Source organism: Psammomys obesus, unplaced genomic scaffold (genome assembly GCF_907164565.1).
Source record: "Psammomys obesus unplaced genomic scaffold, mPsaObe1.curated_primary_1811, whole genome shotgun sequence".
Taxonomy (NCBI): domain Eukaryota; kingdom Metazoa; phylum Chordata; class Mammalia; order Rodentia; family Muridae; genus Psammomys; species Psammomys obesus.
Window position 1 is genome coordinate 2,601,814 of NW_026596166.1, and position 24,502 is coordinate 2,626,315.

General features: G+C 33.7%; 1 protein-coding gene and 1 pseudogene across 9 annotated transcripts in view; one reads left to right on the forward strand and one right to left on the reverse strand.

Moving 5' to 3' along the window:
* Gphn (gephyrin) overlaps window positions 1-24,502 on the reverse strand; it is a 437,068-nt gene that overhangs the window by 148,824 nt on the left and 263,742 nt on the right. For 2 of the 9 annotated variants that reach the window (XM_055595376.1, XM_055595373.1), the window contains one exon: window positions 18,870-18,911. The exons of the other annotated variants lie outside the window; for them this stretch is intronic. In XM_055595376.1, coding sequence (XP_055451351.1) covers window positions 18,870-18,911 — 42 coding nt within the window. The remainder of the gene's footprint in view (window positions 1-18,869; window positions 18,912-24,502) is intronic. 9 annotated transcript variants of the gene reach the window in all.
* LOC129667698 (40S ribosomal protein S13-like) lies at window positions 11,579-12,603 on the forward strand (annotated as a pseudogene).

Here is a 24,502-nt window from a genome sequence, read left to right on the forward strand (position 1 = left end):
CTCCCGTAACCTTAGATTTCTGATAGAAAATATGAAGTTTTTTTGTGGGGCTCAAAGAAAATGAGGAGTGTATTACTAATTTGAAGGTATAAAGAGGGAAATGACTATCAATAGTTGTTATTGTAGTGAACTCACTGACAGTTTTGACATAGTCTGTGACTTTGCATCCTTTTTCTTTACAGTTTCCTCACTAGCTCAGAATGGACCTCCCCCAAAAGGGGGAACAAAACAAAACAAGCAAAACCTCCAACATTGTTTTAAGATTTTCAGCAGGGACTGGCCAGAACTTTTGAGAAATGCTATAGCCATATAGCCATATTTAAGAATGGAGGCCATATGTTCAGCCCCAGAACAATCCAAACTAGTTTTTCAGGGAAATGCTTTGTACTTTGATCTTTTAGACATCAGACAAGCTTCTTCATCCTTTAGGATCCAGCTTAGATTACATCAGCTATGAAAAACATTTCCTAACTCCTTTAGTCACAAATAACATTTTCTTTCTTTAAATGCTTAATAATCTGAGGTATAATTTACCTACCAGTAATTGTCACATTCAATAATCAAAAAATACAGATTAATGATTTTTAATAAATTTACATGACTGTACTGTCATTACCATAATCTAGACTTAGCTTCTTGTAAACTCTTGAAGTAAACTTCTGAATCTTTATCATAGGATTTAACATAGTTCTTCATACTCAAATTATTGATAGTCAAAAGACTAAACTCTTGGAAGGACAGAATCATGACTAATTTTTAAAAAATATGTTCCACAATGTCAAGGGCAGTGTTTTATATACAAAGTAAAAACTTGCAAAATCTGAATGTTTAGTTTGTAGTAATTATTGTTCTTTTCAATCTCAGCAGACCAGAATTTTATTTTTGCTAGTATAAGCTCAATCATAGTCTAATATCTGCAGTAAGAAAAACTATTTTACAAGTGTATAAGGTTCTTTCACTCATTTGGCAAAAGCAAGTAGATTCTGGGTACGTACCCTTCAGAATGGTTTCAAGAATTTAGAAGATTCATTCCTATTGAGGTTAATCAAATAATGACATATATGTACAGTGAAATAAAAGATCTTTATACTGGAGTGTCTTTCAGATTAAGGTAGATATCTTATTTTTTTAAGAGAGCAGGATGTTCTATTATCTCAAATAGTCAGGCCATAGAAGAGCAGAAATGACAGTTCTGACATGTTTTGGTCCTTTTAAACTCTTAATTATTAAACTCATGAGTAATCTCTCTCTGAAAGTATGAACATCTTTGAGAAGTATTTATTAATAAAAATACCTTTAAGAGGAAAAGGAAATGGGCCCCATTTGTAAAGTGATTCAGATTGTGTGTCTCTTTAGCTTACCCAGAAACAAAAGGAAGCTTTGGTTTAAATATCATTAAGCTAACAATTTTAGAACATCGGAGACTGAAGTCCTGTTTCCTTCTCAGTTCTTACAGAAACATGGATCAAGAATGAGATTTTTTTTCTCCAACAGTTGCATTGATTTATTACTTTATTAGAATAAATCAGGACAGAAGAATTTGGCTTAACTGAGTCTAAGGATTGTTTGTGTTTAATTAGATTTATGGAACTATAACATTCAACTAAAGAAAACAGAGTTTTAAATTACTTAAAACATGGGAGGCATCAGAATAAATAGAAACATTATTTGAAGTTTAGTGGTTCCCTTTTCCTAGCTTTTTGATTTTGGACATGATATCATTTAGAACTTTTAATTTTTCATACATAATATGAGGAAAATTAATTACAGTAATGTATGTAAACATCAAAAGAGAATTAAAAGAGCACCAAAAATCGGTTACAATCCTGATACAGATTTTTAGTTTATAGGTTGTACGTAGGTAAAATCTGATGCAAATCTGATGCATGAGAATAAAAAAAATTTCCAGCAGATCATGCCATGACCCAAGGGACAACAGACTTTTTTTTTTTTACTTAAAGATTCACTAAAACATTGAATGAAAGTCTGAGATTAGTTGTGTAAGGATTAATCAAGTTCTGTATTGGATGTCTTTAGTGAACTTATCTCCTCTCTATGGATCTTAATTTCTTTATCTAGAAAATTAAGATGCTTCTGGGGGTTTTAAATGAAGTCACTGTGATTTTTAAAGAGCTCTAAAACATCTTAAAAGCCAGGGATCCATTCCCTGGGACAGAGAAATAAAAGTTATAAGTCTTTCTCTTTAGTAGCCTAATATTTACCATTGCCTTCCATTCTGAGCTTAGGCAACAAACCACAGGATATTTAAATAAATTCTTACTTCATGTTGTGGTATCTTATGTTCAATATAATTTCAAGTGATAACAGTTACTAAACCTGGTTCTACCATTTTTTATTTAATGAATTAAAAAAAGCATTATATCACTTTGCTTTAAAATATTTTAATATTTCCATTTATTTGGTCTTCTTTGCTATTTAAATACATTTCTTTTTTTTCTGAAATGAACTCTATACTTTTTGAGAGCATCAAAGGAGCGCACAGCTAAAGACAGGCAAAACCCCCACTAGAATAGATAATTTTTAAACCTACTTTTATTTGTAGGATTTAGAGGTTCTAAGAAACTTTTCCCATCTTCATTATCTTTAAAGATTTTTCAAAAATATTTGTGTGCGTATACATGTTTGTGGGTGTGGACAGCCAGTGTGTGCTGTGCCCACAAGAGCTAGGAGAGGTACTGGATACCCTACAGTAGAGTTACAGCTGCTTGTGCGCCGCCAGGTACGCGTGCTGCACACCAAACTCCGCTCCTTTGGAAGAGCAGCAAGTGCTCTTAACCGCTGAGGCAACTTTCCAGTACCCAGTCTTTGTCTTTCATTGGATACTAGATAGAAGGAGTACTTAAAAAATATGGATACACACATACACACAATCCATCACTGAATTAACCAGTTGCACATTTAATATTCCTAACAAGAAACAAAAAAGAAAATGGTTAATTTGAAAAGTTACAAAAATGAAACTCTCAAAATTTAAAACAATTGCATTGTATTTTTTCCTCTTAGTTTAAATGATGGATTAAATGGTATGCTCATTTAACACTCAACACACTTAAAATGGTCAAATCACAGGTGAACTTACACACACACACACACACACACACACACACACTATGCAAACATGTGTGCACACGCACAAACTCAGATCCATCCATACTAAGTCCTTGAAGTCTAACAGCACCAGAATTTATTGGTGATGTATAACTTAAGTTGCCATAGGTGCGAGGATATTTTTATATGTAAAAATGTTTATAATAAATACTTTCAGGGAACCATTCATAAATTTCCCATAATAATAAGAATTTTTATTGTCTTAAGTGCCATTGCTCTTGCTTATGCCCCAGGTTTAAATGAACAAGTCTTTTTCAGCATTGGCCTCTAAATGAAGTTGGTCCTGCTGCAGACCACATAGAAAGGGAAGTGAATTATTATCATTACAAAAAGCCAGAGCTTATTTATGTTTCCTTATAATCTGATGAGTTATTAATCTGTTATTAGAAAGAACACAATAGTATTATAGAACACATAGAGCACCCTTAAGAAGAAAAACAGAGTAAGAAAAAAAAAAAACTGACCTAAGGAAACTGGAATTTGATTAAATATTTTTAAGTCTTTGCTACGCATAGCTTAATTCTAAACTCAGTCATATTCAATGACTGATAGAAATTGCAAATCTCAGACTGGTCTTCCCTTGCTATCAACATTTTTGATTTGGTGTTTTTAGAAATTTATTTCATTTTACTCTTGGTGTACATGTGCACACGTGTGCCACAGTGTACATATGAAGGTCAGAGGAAAATCTGTGGTTTTGGTCTCTATCGTCTATCGTGTTTGAGACAGGTTTCTTGTTGTTTGCCGCTTTATATGCCAAGCTAGACTGCATAACATCTGCAGCATCTGGATTTTTCTATGCCTTCCATCTTGCTGCAGGAGCACTGCAATTAGAGACTTGTGATACTGTGTCCGGCTTTATACAGGCTCTGGAGAGCTATGTTCAAGTCCTTTTTGTTATCCAGCAAGCATTTATTCACTATTTATCTCCCAAACTTATTCTTACAATTTTAATGTTGATCATATTATGAAAAAATATTACCTAATTATGTTATATATTGTAGTACCAAGTGAAAATTTTTAACTAATAAGGATTTCTGAGTATTCAAGGCATTGTATCTCAATATTCAGGTTAATGATTATTTGATAGAGAAACTTGTTTTCATTCTAGTGGTTAGAAAAAGGTGTTACTAATTTGCTTGAGATTACATGACTAAAGTAGTAACAGAACTCAACAACCCTCTTGACTTCAAAACTCAATCATCTGTGCACTGGTACTTTATTGTTTCTCCAACTTAAAAAACACAATCACTGCATTTCTAATCAGACTATCTAGGGTTTCCGCTGCCTTAGTTATTCTTAAAATACTTTTTATTTGCTTATTTATGGTGTGTGTCTGTGTGTGTGTGTGTAATGCACATGCATGTGGAGGTCAGAGGACACTTCATGAGCATTGGTTCTCTGCTTCCATTGTGTAGGTTTTAAGGAATGAATTCAAGTCAGAAAGTGCTTTAACCTACTGTGCCATCTTGCCAGTCCTATCTCTTTGTTCCTGGCTATTTTTCTTAGCAATGAGAACTACAGAAAATAGAAGTGTGTACAAAGGAATGAAAAAACAACTAAAAAGCAGTCTACAGAGTAGCACTATGGAGTCAAACTGATTGGATTTGAATTTTGATTTTATCTATTATACAATTAAACTGTATAATTCATAATCTTTAGGTTTTTCTCCTATCTAAAATGATTAGTTAGTAATAGTAATATTTATTTGTACTCAAAGGATATTTGTGAATGAAATTTTACAATATACGTAAAACTCTTAGAAAAGTGGTTTCAGCATGAGCGCTATGTGAGAGGATAATTGTGTTGTTACCAGTTCCCACTGTCTGGTAGCTATTCTGAATGTATTCTAAAAAAATGTAGATTACTTCTTTTGTGACGTTAACAGCTCTTGAAAACTCTGGTAAGGTTAATTTAAGCAAGTATGTGAGCAAGGAGTATTAAGAATTACTGATTTTAAGAAATGGATCTTAAGGAGAGATGTATTCAGTAAGGTTAAAAACAAAAAAACACAAAAAACCCAGTTACTGAGCATCATACGTTTTCTGGCCATCTCTGAAAGAAAGTCATACATATTTTCATTAAATGTAAATTTAAAGATACTCAGTTTCTGTTTAGATTTGATATCCTTAGTTTTCATTTTTAAATGCTTTGTCATATAACTTATTTATTAATAAAACAAACTAATATACTATGAAAGCACATGGCTAAATTGCTTATGCTTTTAAACCAATGGCTACTATAATTGAGTGTTAGAAAAACCGTGGCTTTTATTTCTCAAAATGCTTAACTAGCATTTAACAGGCGCACGGTAAATGTACAAATACAATATGTACAAATGTACAAATACAAATATACTATATTTGTAAAGTAGCAATGATTTAGAAAATATATAGGTGGTTGCATTGTCAACTACAGATAAGAGCCAAGCTTTCTGAAGTCTTGAATCATAGCAAGGCGTGGTTCATTTTGCATTGTTAATCAAAACTTCCGTGATTTTGCAAAGTAAACAAGTAACAAATAGTTGCTATTATTATTAAGAGTCTTATTTTATTATATATGTCATTTCTTGTTTCTTTGCATTTTCAACGTTGGGTCTGGGCTAAACCACACAAAATCAAATGGAAAAAACAATTGTAAAAACTGCACCTCTACTTGAGAGACCAAAAGATTAAAAAATCAGTGGCTATTATTCTAAAGTTTAAAGTCTGAATGAAGGCTAGTTAGGTGGAGACATGTCCAGTAATGTCCTGTATTCTTTTCCTGCCTACTAGAGATGAAGTTGCTAGGAAATTGGCCCATCCCCCTAGGGAGGGACACCAGATCATTAATGGTTTGGGGACCTTCCTATAGCCAATTAATTCAAAATGCAACATCCCTTTTGTCTTTCGACCAATAGATGCTTGCCAGGCAGGAATTGCCCTTGCTTTGGGCATGGTGGGAGGGACCAGAATCTTTAAATCACCCAACTAACCTGAGTATGAGGCTCTCAGCTCTCATTGCTTTGGCTGTGGGGGGTGTGAGCCCAAGCTGCAGTTTATAACTTGTAATAAAAAAACCTCATATATTTATGGTGGAGTCTATTCCTGGTCTTTTGGGGTTCACGAACTGGGTACAACATACTATATAGAGAAGAGAAAACTATCCTAAGTTAATATTTCAAAAAGGGTAAACTCATGACTCATAAGATGAACGTGTACCTAAGATTTTATGTAAAGTAACGTAAGATTTTCAAACTGGTTCAAAAGAGAATTATACAGACACAAGCATGTAATTGCATAATGATGCACACAGACAGAGGCACCATAAGGAATTTAAGAACTAAATTTGCAGACACGTCAATAATAAAGCAAAATTCAATGGTATCCCACATAGACACAATTTCCATTTCTGTTAGTTAGGATCTTTGCAGTAAATGTATACCAAAACTTAGTGGTGCATAAAAGTTGAGAATAGGAGTGGAGAACTACTACAGATGGTTTGAATGCTTTTGAATATTTCGCAAGCTTAGGAACATTAATATTTATTACTGAATTCTAGTTTGAGAATTTTTCTTTTCCTAAATACCTTTGTTTTCTAAGACTACATGCAGTTTCTTTTATAGGTACTTTACACAGACTGTGTTTTAATTACTTTGGCAATACTAAAATAATTTATAACATTTGTAAATGGAATAAAGTTATAAAAATATTAAAAATTTAACTTAATATACAACTTTAAAGACTTACTGTATAACACTATTTGTATGTATGTGATGCTGGGGCTCAACTTTGAGACCTGTGCATGGTAAGTAGTCATTTTATCACTGACTTACAGACCCTAGCCCCACAACACACTTTTTATTCTTAAATTTTATTTATTTTATTCTTGAGATTATGTATGTGCAGACTAGTGCAGGTGCCTGAAGGTCTGAGGCGCTGGATCCCCTGGAGCTGAAGTTACTGGTGGTTATGAGCTGCCTAATATGGTGCCAGGGACCAAACTTAGGTCCTTTGGTAGAGCAGTAAGCACTATCAACTACAAAGTCATCTCTCCATGTTAGAGCTTTAATTTTTATTTTTTACTCTAACTCAAAATAGCTTTAATTTTGGAGTCAAAAAATTTTTCTCTGGTTCTTCATGACAACTCACCTCGCATACAGATTATGGGTTTTTAAGATGACAATAATTTAAGGGTGAGACTGAAAGGAGATGATGGAAGGGGCAACAATTGGGATATAAAATGAATAAATTGTAAAAAAATTAAAAAATAAAATATATTAAAAATTTTTAAATAGAATTCCATATTTAATTGTTATAATATTCTCTACATATTATAATAGTATAGTATCTACACTGTAGGAAACATAATTACTAAACACTTCTGGTTTATTGGTAGCCCCAGCACACTTCAAAGCATAAATAACCAACTGAAAGTCATAGTCAATTTCAAGTTTAACGTTCACTTATGACATCAAAATCAATTAGACTTTTAAGCTCAAAACATGTCTTTTGCTACAGCTTAAAAAACAGCACACCAAAACGTGATACTAATCCTCTCTTTGTTTTTCCACCCAGAGTGTGGGGTGGAGCTTTCACTCTCAAGCTCCAAACAAGACTGAAGGAGGGTTTTCTAAAGTGTAAGCATTTTGGATTCCCCTCCTAAAAATCTCAGTGACTAAGGAGAAACTCATAGGAAGGAAGACTAAATGTTCTCATACTAAGTATAGCATCTGAAGATTATTATTACAGATACTTCATAAAAACAACCTTATAGGGCTGGAGACATGGCTCAGTGGTTAAGAGCACTGGCTGCTCTACCAAAGGACCTAGGTTCAATTCACAGCACCTACATGGCAGCACCTATTATCTGTCACTCCAGTTTTAGGGGATCTGACAAGCTCACACACACATACAAACAGGAAGGACACTTACGTATGCAAAACAAAAACAAGTCATTAAAAATTAAAATAAAACAGCCTTTATTATTATTATTATTATTATTGTGTAGTTTCTCTCCTTACCTTTCCATACTCTGTTCTTTTGGAAGAGCAGTACACACTCTTAACTCTCCAGCCACAGGTGTTTAGTTTCTATCATATCAAAAAAGTGTATCATTCAAATTTTACAACGATAACAGGAATATTATTTTACACTGTACGAAATAACAGGAATAGTTCTTATTCCTGCAGAGAAGTTGACACAATAGAGCTAGTAAGTTTCAAGTCCAGTGCTAAGGTTCAAATTTAGCTTCAAATAAAACAGTTCTGTCTGTAGGTCTGTGAGGCCTGGAGGTATAGTGGTCTCTTTCTCAATACTTCTCTCACTGAACCAGGAGCTCATTGATCTTGCTAGGCTGGCTCTTAAACTAGCCTCATGGATACGCCTGTCTGTGCTTGCACTGTGATGACAGCCACACCACACCACAGAGCCTATCTTTTACATGAACTAGGGATACAAACTCATTATGTTGTGCGGCAAGCATTTCACTCACTAAGCAGTTGCTCCAGCCCCAATTAAAACTTTAAAACACTAGGATGAATTATTTTTCAGCAAGTTTACTTTAAAAATATGAGAAAAATTAATAACTGCCAAAGCATAAACATCTTTATAATATGGTAAGCAGCTAATTAAAATAGATTTTTTTTCCATAAAAAAATAGATGTGAAGTTTTAAAACCCTGATATAAAAACATGCTCAAATCTAAATACAGGGTAAGCTTAGGTGATTTTTGACCTTAGCTCACAAAAGAAAGTCAATATGGATAATTCCCCCTCCCCCCCAAAAAAAGGTATAACTTTAAATAACAATTGCTGTTAAGAAGGAGCCTATTATCTTCTCAATTCTGGAAGATAATTAAGCCCTAAATGCACTTACATTCAGTGCATTTCTTTTACAAATCTAGAGTGAACCATCTTTCGAGATTTAAGAGAACATCCACACAAATTACTTCTGTGTCTACGGTTTAGACGAAAAAACCACTAATGATATAGTTTAAATGTTACTGACTCTAGACTTAAGTATTCAGTCACTTGGTCTCCAGCTGGCAAGTTGTGGAACCTTTAGGAGACTAGGTTTAACTGGAGGAAATGGTCTCTCTAGGGGCCTGGGTCCTGAGCTTATTGGGAGGCCCTTTTCTGGGTTTGCTTTCTCCTGTGATCATTCAGACCTTAGCAGATTGTTGCCATAGTCACACCTTCCCTATTATGATATACTGTATCCTTTCAAATGGTCAGCCCAAATAAATCCTTCTTTCTTAAAGTTATTTTTGGCCAGGAATGTTATCATACCAATGAGAAAAGTAACTAATATACCTAAGTTAGAAGGAAATACTGTGAAAGTTAAAAAAAAAAGTGAGTAGGGAAAAGTAGTAAGTTTATTTGCAGGGGTAAAATCTAGGTTATACATTTTATTGTGCCAAATGTACACTTTCATGTAAAATAAACAAAAATATTACTACAAAACAAGAATATACTTTTGTCAATTTTAAAAATTGTATTAGGATTAATAGTAAGGCTATGCAGTCTGTAAATCTCTGGGTAAGGATCACAAGAAAATATGACCATGAGTTGCTCAGCATACTTAAAATTGTGGAATTTACAGAAGTTGTATAAATGTGCATTGGCATTACTTCTTTATAGAAAACACAATGAGTTTAGTAAAAAAAGAAGAAATGAAAACAAAATGCTGGCCTGTGGTTATAAGGAAATATAACAGAACACAATGATGGGCATTCCATTGAGGAGTAAAATTTTTTATATCAATTCTTAATTATTACAAAGAGCAACTTAAAAAAAGCAGGTAGAAATGTATATATTAATCAACCTTCTTTTCATTTAAACTGATTGCCAGACAGTGCTGGTTTGTGTTAGGGCAGGAAGATCAGTTCTACAATTTCTGAGACTCCCTTCCTAGAACATACAAGGTCAAAAAAGAATTATGGTTAACAAGATAAAAAGAATTTTCTGGCATTATTTCAGGTCCCCCTCCCCAACCCATCTATGTATGCTATAAAGAATTAAAAATGAGTGTATAAACCTTAGAGGCATTTGACACTAATATAATTAGGGTATTTGAGACTATTTTAACTCATGATACAGACATCTTCTGTTTATTAAATGCTAATTGAATTCTGGATGAAGAAAGGGAGCACCCAAAAGAAATCAATGATTTTACTTAACCAAATTTTATTTCTTGTTAATGGAGTATACACCATTACAAATAAGTTAGGGTATAAGTCTTATTCATTTAAACCATATTTACTAAATATTTACTGTTTTTCCTAAAATAACTTAAAATTAAAAAATAAGTATAGTGTAAAAGGTTCATTCTTGATCTCCAGCAGTTTAGAACACAAAAAAGAAAGTCAAGTGAACATTCATTATAGGTGCTATGATAAAAGTAGTATAAACTGGTCGCAGATATGTAAAAAAAGACTGGGATAGGGCACATCACCAGAAATGGTTTCCTAGATGTGGAATGTTTGAATAGTTTTTTTTTTTTTTTTTTTTTTTTTTTTTGTGGAAAGGGGTGAGCAGGGGGAGGTATTGTTCAAAGTAACTGAAATTTACTTAGTTTTAGATGCTAAAAGTCTAAAATGAAGTTGTTGGTCCACGAGTCCTTTTGAAAGCTATAGGAGAGTTAGGTCTTTTTCTACGAGCATAATTTTAAGGCTGTATAACTTAGTTAGGTAATATAAGTTGGCATTAGTTGGAGAAAAAAAGGTATATACAACTGACAAATATTAGTGACCCTAGCAAATGGAAGATTTTAAAGTATGACTGAAGATAAGTTTAGTCTATGGGCAGGAGTGATAAGGGAGAGGTTGATCAGGTAGGCACAGGGCAATTTCTGGAGGTCATGGAAGCTACTGCATATTTTAAATAGTAGAATGGTATAATTCCATCGACATTTGACATGTTAACAATAGTGAGCAAGGTAAAGATGGATTATTTGTAGAGTAGACAATGATAGGAAGGGAACTAACCTGGAGACTATACCTATTTAAACAAGAAACCCAAATATATCACTGAAGGTAGTTCTAAAGAGTGAGGTACAGATTCTGGATATTAAAAAAAAGAGAGAGATCCAATATTCTGTTGGATTTTGACTAGTCATATGAGAGTCATATGAAAGAGAACTCTCCAGTGTCCACTCTGAATTTTGGGTAGTGTCACATATTGCTAATGTGGACACATGTGAAGACAGTTTAGGAGATCAAGATGATTATCAACAGGTACAGAGCAGAGGAACAAAAATCAGATTCGTAGGTGAAAGAGCAATATATGATAAGACTGTAAGTACAACTGAAACTCCTTTGAGTGGATGGCAAACTGAAGCTGTTAGATGATGATTTCTAGAAGCAGATAAACCTCACCTATAACGTGGAGGGCATCTCTGGCAAACAAGTCATACAAATATATAAAAAAGTCAAGAAGATGTGCTCTCTTTGCAGCCAGACCTCTGCCATTATGGGTCACACGCATGTTCCAGGGAAGGGCCTGTCCCTGTCGATGCTGCCCTACTGCCATAGTATCCCCATGTGGCTGAAGTTGGCATCTGAGGATGGGAAGGAACAGATTCACAAACTGGCTAAAAAAGGCCTGACTCCCATTCAAGTAGGTGTGATCCTGAGGGACTAACATGGCATGGCACAAGTCCATTTTGTGACTGGTAATAAAGTCCAAAGGCCTCGCCCCTGGTCTCTCTGAAGATCTCTACCATTTGATTGAGAGAGCCGTTCTTGTCCACAAGCATTTTGAGAGGTACAGAAAGGATAAGAATACTAAATCCTGGCTCTGTTGTTCTCCTTGTGGAGTTCCTATCCCCTCTAGGTCGTAGCCAAACTTTGGGCAGAATGCCTGAATCCTTATAGAAGCAGAGGGAAATAGAAAGACCTAGAGGGGACAGGAACTCCACAAGGAGAACAACAGAGCCAAAATACCTGGGCCCAGGGGCTCCTGCAGAGATCATACTCCAACTAAGGACCATGCATGAAGAGGACCTAGAACCCCATTCAAAGGAAGCCCCTTAGCTGCTCAGTTTTCAAGTATGTTCCCTAGGAAGGGGTACAGGGGCTGTCTCTGATATGAACTTAGTGGCTGGCTCTTTGATCACCTCTCCCTGGGGGGGTGCAGCCTTGCCAGGCCACAGAGGAAGATGACACAGCCACTCTTGACAAGACCTGATAAGCTAGGGTCAGATAGAAGGGAAGGAGGTCCACCTCTATCAGGGACAAGGGAAAGGGCATAGGGGGAGAAGAGGAAGGGTGTGTGGGACTGGGAGGAGACAAGGGAGGGGGCTGCAGTGGGGATACAAAGTAAATAAATTGTAATTAATAAATATATAAATTAAATTAAAATTTAAAAATGCTAAATCCTGCCTGATTCTGATAGAGAGCAGAATTCACCAGTTGGCTCATTACTAAAAGACTAAGCAGGTCCTCCAAACCAACAGGAAATACGAGTCATCCACAGCCTCTGCTCTAGTGGCATAAATTCTCTTGTGCATATGAGCAATAAAGTCACTTTGAATAAAAAAAAAAGCCAAGAAGAAAGAAACATAGAAATAAGAAGATTCACTTCCATTGGAGTCATAACAATGATTGTTCTGGTTTGTCCAGGACTGACAGGATTCTTCTAAGTAATTCAGTATTAAAACCAGATAGTCTAGTATCCTATTTAAATGGAGAAGAGTTGTTACTAAAAAATGTTAGAAAACTAAGTTAGGCAAAGCATGAGTTTGAAAAGAGGAACAGAGACTTTTGCCTCTGATAGTATCACTAGCCTTAATAGGTTAAAGATAGCTTCAGCCATCCTTAGAACTTTCCAGTTGCTAGGGTTACTAACATCTGTGAACTGCATTTGCCTTTTCTCCAATATCAATTTATACTGCCTAACTACATTTAGGCCCCTAAGATCCTACCCATAAAAGATAGAATTCTCCTGCAGAATTATCTGGAAGGCAACAGGTGTGTTTTGTAGCTTTTTTGAAGAATTATCCTTAGGATAATTAGAAGATTAGTTGGAATGAGAAAAAAGAGGAATGCCAAGGGAAACTAATTATTTGCTTTTATAACCCAAGGCTACTATGATTAAGGCTTAAGCATCTATTTTAGAGAAGAAAAAGAAACGATTTACTTAATATTTACTATGTCTCAGGTACTATAGTAATTTTACATGAATTTAAAAATTTCCCGGAAACACAGGTGAAGCATATTCATAATGTCGGAAAAGTTGATATAGTTGTTGATGTACAACTTTATTTCTCAAATACTCTTCAGAACCTCTTACATGACATGTTGAAAATATTGCTTGTCTCACCAGTGTTATGAATTGAAAGTAAACACAGCTATAAATTACTGTTTACATCAGAAAAGATGTCAAAGGTGAAAAATAAAGAAGAGTAAAAGACACCTGGTACATTTTGTTATCTGAGAATATTAAGAACATGACCTCTGATAAAGTGCTTTAGAAAGTAGAGTTTGACGTACTGTTTTTGACATCAAAAAAGTAAATAGCAGCTGGATATAAGAATATGAATAGAAGTGGCTTGTAACATTTTGTTGCATATTATAATTTGTATTTCTGCTAGGTTGGATATACTCTTACATAAATGCTTTATGGATTCTCTTCATTCCTGATCTACAAGAGAAAGGATACATTTCTTTCTTCTCCCCCTCCCCCATCAGATACAAGCAGCTCATCTATTAGGTTTAAGACACCAGGTATAAAACTTTCTAGGTATCTATGCATTCATATTTTCTCATCTTACATCTTAGATTCCTTTTTTTTTTCTTCACATAGGTTTATTAAGGGAGGGGACACAAAGGCTGCTTTTGAATGAGGGTTGGTGGGAAAGAGAGCACATTCTAGATTTCTTTGACCATATTTATTGATCACCTCTTGTATTTTAAATGATTATAGTATATGAGGGAATGCATAAACAAACATTCAGTAGCCTTAACTACAATATTATAAAACATTCTTATTATAGAACTTAAAATAGGAGTACCTATCATTTTGTTTAAATAGCTATCAAACATATCTTTGCAATGTTTGAGAATGCTTTAATGAGACTTACCAAAAAGTAATGCATTTCCTTATTATTTTAATGTTTACTGTACATACTTTTGCAGTACATACTTTTCTTATTTTGATGAAAATTCATAAATATCAATTCACTTCCAAAATTTCAAAAAGGAGAGAAGATCTCTTTAAGCATTTATGTTCAAAACAAGAAATAAAGAAAAAAAGAGAGAAAAAGAACATAATGATTTATTCAGCTTACTGTTAATTCCTTTAATTACTTCTAAGTTATTGAAACATTACAGATTTCCTCCTTTCAGCTTGATAAAACAATGTAAATGTTTACAGCCAAAAAGGACTTTTGTTTACTTTATGTATGTTTTAAGAATATGAACTAAAATGATGAAAAAAATAAAAGTGAGACAAGACAGAAGAAAGTTCTGTAACACCATGTGCAACATTTTCAAAAGGTACTATTTAACAGATTCCTTACTAGTGGCTCCAGTTTCATTACTCCTGGATAAAAACAGCTTAAAAATAATACACATAAGAAACAAAGAGCAGAACACCACAGACATTTATAGTAAAACACATGGGTAAATAAAAATAAATTATAAGAGTTTTCTTCCCAAATGTTTTACTGTAATTGTGGGTGTGTGTACTCCCATGTACATGGGGCTGCACACCTGGCACTAAAGGATGACCTTTAGGTTTCTCCCGCACCCACTCTGGGTTTTTCAGATCAAACTCAGGTCATAAGGTTTGTATTGCAAGTGTTTTCACATACCGAGCTATCTCACCAGACCCAATTAAAAAGATTTTCTATGTGAGATTCTTGTGGAGAAGAAACATCTGAAGCTCTACAGTACACAATCTTACGTTATGACTATTGTTTTCTTTACTTTAGAGACTTTTTTTTGTTTCATGGTATTTAAAAAATGGTTCTTTAAAAAAATGGTTCTTTAAAATTTTAACACAGGAGATGCTGTAGCATTGAAAGTAGAACTATCTTTTTCATCTGCAACAATTTACTATAAATAAAACTTACTTGCAAAACCTCCCAAATGTTATTCAGTCAAAGTTTATTTAGATCATAACTAATTTTTTGGGACATGTATTAGATGTCAAAGGACAACTGTTCTGTCAGGATTTAAGTAGATGAAAGTTCTTAGCATTAAATAGACATTAAATTTCAGTCTTTGTACACTCAACAAGAAAGAAATAACTGAGCTTCAAATTTTCCATCAGATGCAATCCTCTACTGAGGACAAATCTGGCATATTAAAGGGAGCTTTAAAGAGTTTAATTTGGACTATAAAAGTGAAATGAGATGAATGTTTATTTTAGTTTTGAGATGCAGTATTACTGAGATACAATCATACTATATTTACTTCTATTTTATTTCACTGTTTTTTGTGGAGACAGGGTTTTACTATGTATCTAGAGCTGTCTTAGAACTCACTATGTAGAATAGGCTGGCCTTCCTTGAATTCACAAAGATCCACCTGCCTCTGCCTCCTTAGTGCTGTATTAAAGGCATGAGCCACCACACATGGTATAGTACTGTTTCTTAAATAGATCAGAATGAACAACATTTCTACCAGGAGACAGTGTTTATTTGGGTTTAGTTTAAAATAAGGAAATTCTGAAGCAACTACAAATACATACATACATACATACATATATATATATATATATACATATATGTTGTGTGTGTGTGTGTGTGTGTGTGTGTGTGTGTGTGTGTGTGTGTGTAGAGGGTGTAGAGCCCCTGGAGCTGAAGGTACAGATGGTATAAATAGCCTGATATGGGTGCTTAGAATCAAAGCTGGGTCCTCTGAAAGAGCATCAAGTGCTGTTAACTGTTGAGCTATCTCTCCAGCTCTGAAGTAATCTTTAAACAAACAAGAAACAAAAAACAATGCTAAAAACTCTGAGTATCAGAAATTTGGAAGTAAGGGTTCTTTTGGGGGTATATTTTATTTATTTACTTTAAAAATGGCCACGGAATCACATTTTTAGAGTGGCTTCATAGTTCTGCTATAAAACAAACATTACAGTTTATAGTAGTCCTAAAGAAGGCTTCCATTTTAAAATTGATATATGAGAATATTCATTAAGACTTTAATTAAGGTTTATGAAACAGCTACCACTTTTAGATTAAAGAAACAATTATAGAAGATAGTTTCTGTGCAGATGATTATCATGAATATTATGTCCCTATTTGTCAACTAATTTTTTGGATTGAATATAAACATTACATATAGGGACTACAGAAATATGGCAGAGAAGACTAGAGAAACCCTTTCACAAACGGTAAGTGAGAAACACAGTTTTATGACAATTAAGGAGAGCCCACATGTCACAATGAAAGAAAAACAAACCCACATTGAGCCTAGGTTCCTGTAAGAGCTGAATGGCATGGAGCAAATGCCACTGCATACACAAGTCCCCAAAGCCAGTTCTACATTCAAACCAGAGAACCCTCCTGCACATATGCTATCACAGAGAAAGTTATACCCTGATGGATGCTGTGGGCTGCGATTGGAGATGATGCCAATGGTAGCCTTCTTATACACTCTCATGAGAAATGGAGAATTGCCTAGATGAAGTGGCAGAAAGAAATGTGTTATATATTTGTTACACTAGGAATCAGATGCCTGTGGTATTAAGGAAAGAGGCTATAGAATAATGATGGGATGACATAACCCATGTTTTCAAAGAATCCTTGTTGATAACAGAAACAGTTAATTTGTGTTTTAGTAATTTTCCCTAATGATTTTTCAAGGAGAAAGTAGTTTTTCATCTTCATGGAAACAAATAACCAAGATCCCAATAAGAACATCATTTCTAAGATAACTTTGTGGGCCTAAATCTTCCATATATACTGACATGAATGTTTACTTATAAGAAGTATAAGTATAAGCTTGAAGATCTTGATAAAACTCAGCTTTTGGTGAAACCTCACTTATGATGATGATAGTGGCACAATACACATGGCTGAAATATGTTTATACTAAAGCTGTCGCCACTGTGTTTCAAGCATTATTTGCTCATTAAAACTCCAAAATGACAAAAGAAAAAGTGAAATTAAAGAATATAGATGGCTCTGTAGAATTGTACAGTCTTGTACATCATTCCTATTGGGAGTTTTAAAGTTTTGTATTATTTTTATGGTGCTTATCCTGAGTTCTTTATATTCTCTTTGTTGTATTCTGGTATATTTTTAATATAAACAGGTTTGTGAATAATAGAAGGAAGTCATACTTTCTTGGCTGACAAAAAGTAACTCTCTACAAAGTCAGTTATAAGAGAAAAAAGTCATTGAGAATTATAACAGAAATAAAAATTAAAAGGGAGGGTTGTACTTTATTGATCTAATAAATTTAGCACTATTAGGATATGGATTTTGTCTCATATCTTTTAAAAGTTTCTACAATTTAAAATCTAAAGATGTTAATTTGGTTTTTTTTTTCTTCATGAAATACATGTTTTTTAAAAGGAAAGCATCATGTAAGATTTTTTTTTGTGTGATCAGAATTATTCTGACAATACTGGTCTGCAAATAGTTTAGAAATGTTATACTGTGGAAAAAAAACAGTATCTTAAAATTCATATGCAATTAATGTTCCTTTCTCTCTCTATATATATTTTATTTATTATAATTTATTCACTTTGTATCCCAGCTCTAGCCCCCTCTCTCACCCCTCCATCCCGCCCACCCTCTCTCTTCTTCTCCCATGCCCCTCCCAAGTCCACTGATAGGGGAGGTCCTCCTCCCCTTCCATCTGACCCTAGCCTATCAATTTTTTAACACTTGCTCAAACATGCTTCTGCTTTAGAAACCAGACAGCCCACTATATAATCAAAGCATGTTAATAACATTGTGGATATGTACTTTAGAAAAATGAGAAAATCCAATATGCTGCTGTTTAACACAACAGGAAAGGGAAATCAAACCTTAAGAAGACAAGAACATAGGTCTAACTTTATAATGCATATTTTATTAAAGAACATGATTCTTATAATTAATATAATATTCTGTGTGATAAGATCTTAAGACAATACAGTACCAAGGAAACTATGTAAACTAATTTGCCCCAACCCCAACAGGGTGGAACTCTTTTGTTGATCAGATTGGCTTTGAGTTTAGAGATCCTCCTGCCTTAGCGTTTTGAGTGCTGGGATTAAAGGAATGTGCCACCACCGCCTGGCTAAGTAACCTGGTTTTTCAAGAGGGAATGAATCTTTCATTTTACATATACATAAATGAAATCATTTGCTTTTCCTCGTTTTTTTTTTCCCCCAATAGTAAATTCTGTATGCTTTCCTATGTATTTGGATAATGGGAAGGGATCATTATTAATTTAATTCAAATCTTTATTATCAGTAAAAAACACCTAGATGTTCAAAGAAGAATCTTTTTCTTTAGACAACATAAGCTTAAAAGTAAATCATGTGGTTCAGAGAAATTACCGAGAAGATAGTATCAAGTTGGCCATTTGGGCTTTAGTCATTTCAGTGTGATACAATGACTATTCGAGGTCAAGTTATTCTGACAACAACTTCCCCTTAAAACTGGTGACTTTTCCCCTCTGATACCCTGATTCTTTTCAGCCAAGGGTGAAGTGCAAGGCAAAATAAATTACGGCCAAAAATAAAAATAAAAATAAAAATAAAAAAGGTGAGTGCGAGCATGTTATTGACCATGTAAAAAGACACGTGCAAAATATACCTCAGATACACTATAGGTAGATGAGCACGACGGAAGCCGAGCCTGGTTTTGCAGTGGAGAAAAGAAAACACTGTTAAAGAGGAAATGATAGAATAGTAAGGGTCTCAGAAGGTTTACACGGCTTTATCACCAACAAATTTGCCTATAAATAACAAAACAGCCCGACAAGGGAACACATCTCAAGACTCAAGCTATTTGAAGGAGAACCTCATGATTAAAGAACAAAGCAACCTCAAAATCCAACTCGCTAAAATGCTAAAAAAAAGAAAAAAATATAGAGATGATACCCTACTCAGATAGGTTGTGGTATGAACTTGCTGAGAAGATGCTTATTAAGGGTTAAAGCAAAACACCAAACAATTTCTCCTACAGTGCCACACTGATCTTCATTTGCTTGTATATATATATATATATATATATATATATATATATATATATATATATGTAACTTCTTTATATTATTCGTAAAGAGGGCAAGAAAGTCAGTTTAAGTAATCTGATATACTTTCTTCTAACTCATTTTCAGTAATATTAAACAACCCCTTTCTCTCTTAATACACATGCTTACAGCAACACTATAAAAATACAGTTATATGTATAACTTTTCTCCACACTTACTTTTAATCATTGTTTTTACTCATTGATTCCTCTCTTTGTGCATGTGCACCTGAGTGTGTGTGTACGTGTGTGTTTTTTTCTCCATCCCTCCTGCCTCTTATATTTTGAGATGAAATCTAGTTAGCTGGTTCAGGCTGGGCTAGAACTATGTAGTCCATGCTGGCTTCTACATGTAATCCTTCTACTCCAGCCATCCTAGGATTTCAGGTGTGTCACCACATACAGCTCACTGACTTTTTAAAAATAGTTATTTTTATTAATGTTTTTTAAGATAGCTATTTTAACCTAAAGCCATGTTTAACCTTCATAATTTCCCTGGTCAAGCCCTGTCCCTGGCTGTCACTGAGCAAAAGCGAGTCTCCTGTTCAGGCTCCTGAGTGGCTAACACCACAGTACTATCACACCAGGCTGATCTTTATTAACTCTGAGTTGGTGATGCTCTGGCTTGCTCTTAATTTCTTGGTTGTGATGCCAACACATTACATTTTGTGGCCTATAATGAAAACATTAATTTTCGTTATGCCATGTGAACTGAAACAGTTACCATTTTCTAGTTACAAGCTTGGTGTGAAGTTTCTGAATACAAAGTTAAGAGTAAAGAATTGAAAAAGATGACAAACTGAACAAATCAGAAACAACCTTATCAGATTTGCTATTTAACATATTTGTAGCACCTATAATAGCAAAATACAGTAGGTGCTCATTAAGTATTTATTTAATTAGTGAAAAAAGGAACTCTTTTCCACCTTTTATCAAAACTAAAGTGATTTCCTGAGCCTTTTTAGTTTCTTAACTTAAAGATTTGAGATTAAAATTATCATTGTCACTTGTGTTTGAGGTAGTTTTAAAAATATGGTTAACTTTGTATATTAAGAAATGAAACATCTTTTCAACTTTGTGCATTAAATTTTCCTTAGCAAAATGATAGTTCTAAGAAAATCATGCTTTGCATACTTAGTCTATTTAAAACAGTTTGAGAATCTTGTGTCCTTTTTACCCAGTTACTATTTGCTATTACAAGGAACACTTATTCATCAAGCAGGAAAAAAAAATAATCTTATTTTTTCATTAAAGTCAATTTTGAGAGGAGCAATTCCATGTTGAGTATTCAACACCTTACAGATATATTTCTATTTCAAATGTAGGCATGCTATTTGATATTTTTATCTTTCGATTTGATTTGGACAAATTAGAGCTTTCTTATTTTCAGTACAAATGAAATCTCATGATTAAGTTTTCCCCATCAAGAAACTTCTAGTAATCTGAAAATTAGCTCATTTTGAAAAAAACTTTCCTAAGACTGAATTACTGTTATCATCATTAAAACTAGCCATACTTATGACAGATCATCTACCACAGTGTCAGGATTTTACATAATTACTATAGACAAGTAATAAGCAAATGCAAACTATTGATGTAAATGTTATCTTATCAAACAGGAGAGACAGGCGGCTCAAACAATGTTTTATACATGAGGGCGGACACACTGATATGTGCCTGAGGAAAGTACTTCTATATAAACACATTGTCTAATTAGTGAGGGCTACTGATTGGTCACTAATCCAGAACTAATGCTCCAGCAGTGTGCCCCTGGTCAATACTGGTTAACCAATCAAATACAAACATATTAAAGTATGATGTATTGCTTGACCATGTCAGGGTACCTATCTTATTTGATTTAAATTTCCCTTTCGTCTGACATGAACTCAGTGGCTGGCTTTTTTGATCAGCAACCTCTGATGGGGGAGCAGCCTTACCAGGCCACAGAGGAAGATGAGGCAGCCAGTCCTGATAAGACTTGATAGGCTAGGGTCAGATGGAAGGGGAGGAGGTCCCCCCCATCAGTGCACTTGGAGATGGGCATGGGAGGAGATGAGGGAGGGGGCTACAGCTGGGATGCAAAGTGAATAAAATGTAATTAATATAAAAAATAAAAAAAGAAAGACGAGATTTTAGGTAAGAACAGATAGTCAGTTATACAGACTCTAAAAGGTATAATATGTCATCTTTACTAAGACACTCATAATCTCATTTTGTTTAGCTTCCAAAAGTTAATAACTGATATTAGTAAACTATTTTTACTTTAATAATAAGAGTGTAATATATATACATACAAATGTAGAATATTCTTGTAAGAAGTTGAAATATAAGATACTTAACTTTTACTCTATTTTCATGTCTAAATTAATATAGGAGTATAAATTGGATGAAAAGCAGCAGTCTCAGGAGAAATAAATACAGGAGTTAGATTTCTAGAATGTTTTAGAAGCCCTAGGAATGGGCGGTCAGGATTAAACATAATTTATTCAGTACAATAATTAATTTTATTATAATATTTATTATTTTTTTTGAAATGAATATGTTTTAAAAAGATGCATTTAAAGGGAAGGCTAAACATTTAAAAGCTTTGAACCATGTGTTACAAAAATGTTGCTAGTGGCTGGCTATATGATACATGTATGATATTGAGTGGCTATAACTTAGCATTTTCTTTCAAATGATGTCTTGTACATATGGGCCTTTGTTTAATCATTTAAAAGATGTTACATAAAAGCATTCTTGGTAAGGATGCTTGCTACTAAACTCCTTCCTCATCAAAATATGACATAATTACTCCAAAGGTATCTGAGTTTAGAGAAATCTAATAACTTTGATCATGTGTATCTATTGGTCAGATTATCTATGAGAGTCTAACATTCATAATTTTCCTTGAAAACTAAAATTGAATAACCTTGTCTTTACTCTTTAGGTTCAGTAAGTAGTTAATAATTTTGACGACACATTCATTAACAGGCAAAATACATAGTCAAGTGGATAAGTGCTATACAGATTGTCACATGAATTTTATTAATTTTGAAAATTACATCATTATATAAGTATTGATTTCAAAAAGTTCTTATTTTAGATTGGGGCAAAATGTTATGGTAGTTGTGTGGCTTGCGTGCCTACTAAACATACAATTTAATCTGTATTTTATAAACTTGAGTATGAAGCCACAGTTAAGAAAGAAAGAAAGGGGCAACAGACAGGAAGCAGAACAGATGGAGATGAGAAGACAAACCGATCGGATTTGGAATGCCCATTAGCAGAAAATTTTAGGGGGGAAACATGAAGAAGGGAAATCATACATTTACTCTGAGGAAATATCCTTTCTAGATTATTTCTGAGTTCCTCCAGCTTTTGATGGAGTTAGATATACATGTAAGAACATGAGCTGAAAAAACAAACTTTTCTTTTAAAAATAAGATCATAGCATTATACATTTCTCACTGCATTTTGCAAACATTTCAAAATATAACAGATTTTTCTATAACATTAGACTAATAAAGTTTTCAACAAACTTGTGACTAGGAAGCCAACATATTATTTTGTCCAATCTCTTTCCATTAAAAATAGTTAAGTAAAATATTGCAACTATTCTTAGAATCTCCTAGAGATTCATTCTAAGATTTTTCTACTTGATAGATAAACAGAGAAGAGATAAAATTTGTATTTTTCCCCAAGCAGTGTTCAATCTAAAGCTGCATCCATATTGAAACAAACTGACTGAACTATAACATGATTGTTTTAGTCTTAAGCATGTACTGAAAGTTATAAACATACATACAGTATAACTTTAACTTCTGTATATCTCAAAACTGAATTTCAGCCACACACACATTCACTCATACATGCAAATTACTATGTACCAGGTACTGCAGATAGAGATGCGATTCTTACACTTAGTTTATTGTCAGCTATTTTTAGAAATTTATTTGTATTGTCTCTTCTTAGCTGAATCTGTGTCCTAATAAATGGTGTACACAACAACAGACTTATTGTCTCTTTAAGACAAAGATAAAGTATGACACAGTAAGACATGCTATTGGTATATGATTACATTTTCTGGAGTAAATGATGCTAAGGATACTAATTTTTGAAATAGGCACGCAATCACTATGTCCCATCCTTTACAGAGGTAACTTTTAAATGTAAGGGCTATCCACTATGAGGCAATGTTAAGGAACAGAGAGGATGGTTTTTCTTAAAGAACACAGACATACAAACACAAGTACATCAATGTGCATTCATGTTTGCACATACTTACAAACAACAGAAAAGTAAAACTAAAAAGGCAGAAGAGTAAAGGGGGAGAAACAAGTACAGAAATTTGTTTTTAATAAACTGTTAAATGGAGGTAAATTAGAGCTATGGAAAAATTTGAAATGTCCAGAGTTAATCAGGCTTTAATATAGTTAATGGATTTTATGACAACACAGTGCACTGAATTATGTGGCATTTTGACTAATTTAATAGTTGCTACTGCTGTCAGGATATTTGGGACTGAGATTTAAAAACAATGGTTAACTTTAATTTGTACTTATTTTTACTGGTAACAATTTTCTAAGTTGTTTTTTTTGGTGGTATCATTAAAAGTAGTCAGTGATTATATTTGGGTAAATTTTTTTACCTTTTTATTTATTTTATTTAAATAAATTATATGAGTACCAAGTGCCCAATATATATTGGCCAAGTGGCATTTAGCCATTAACAAATAGGATCATGAAATCAGAAACCTTAACTGTATATTAGTAGATTATATATAAAGTGGGCAAATATTTAGACATATATGTGTTTTCCAAATGTTACATCTAATTTTAAAGGTTTAAAGGAAAGCAAAGGTACTAAGAGTGCTTAAGCATTAAAAGCTGTATATGGGTCGATTATACTTGCATCATAAAGCATTTCTTTCTAGTTTTGTCTTTTGTTTTTATTTTTCTGAGACAGGGTTTCTCTGTGTAGCCCTGGCTGTCCTGGAACTCACTCTGTAGACCAGGCTGGCTTCGAACTTAGAGATCTACCTGCCTCTGCCTCCTGAGTTCTGGGATTAAGGGCATGTGCCACCACGACCAGCTCTTTCCAATTAACATGATATATATTCAATATATGTTATTAAATCACAACAATTTTTATTCTGGAATGATTTAAGCTGGTAATGATGCTAAGAAGAAATTCAGTATTTTTTTTTTTTTTAA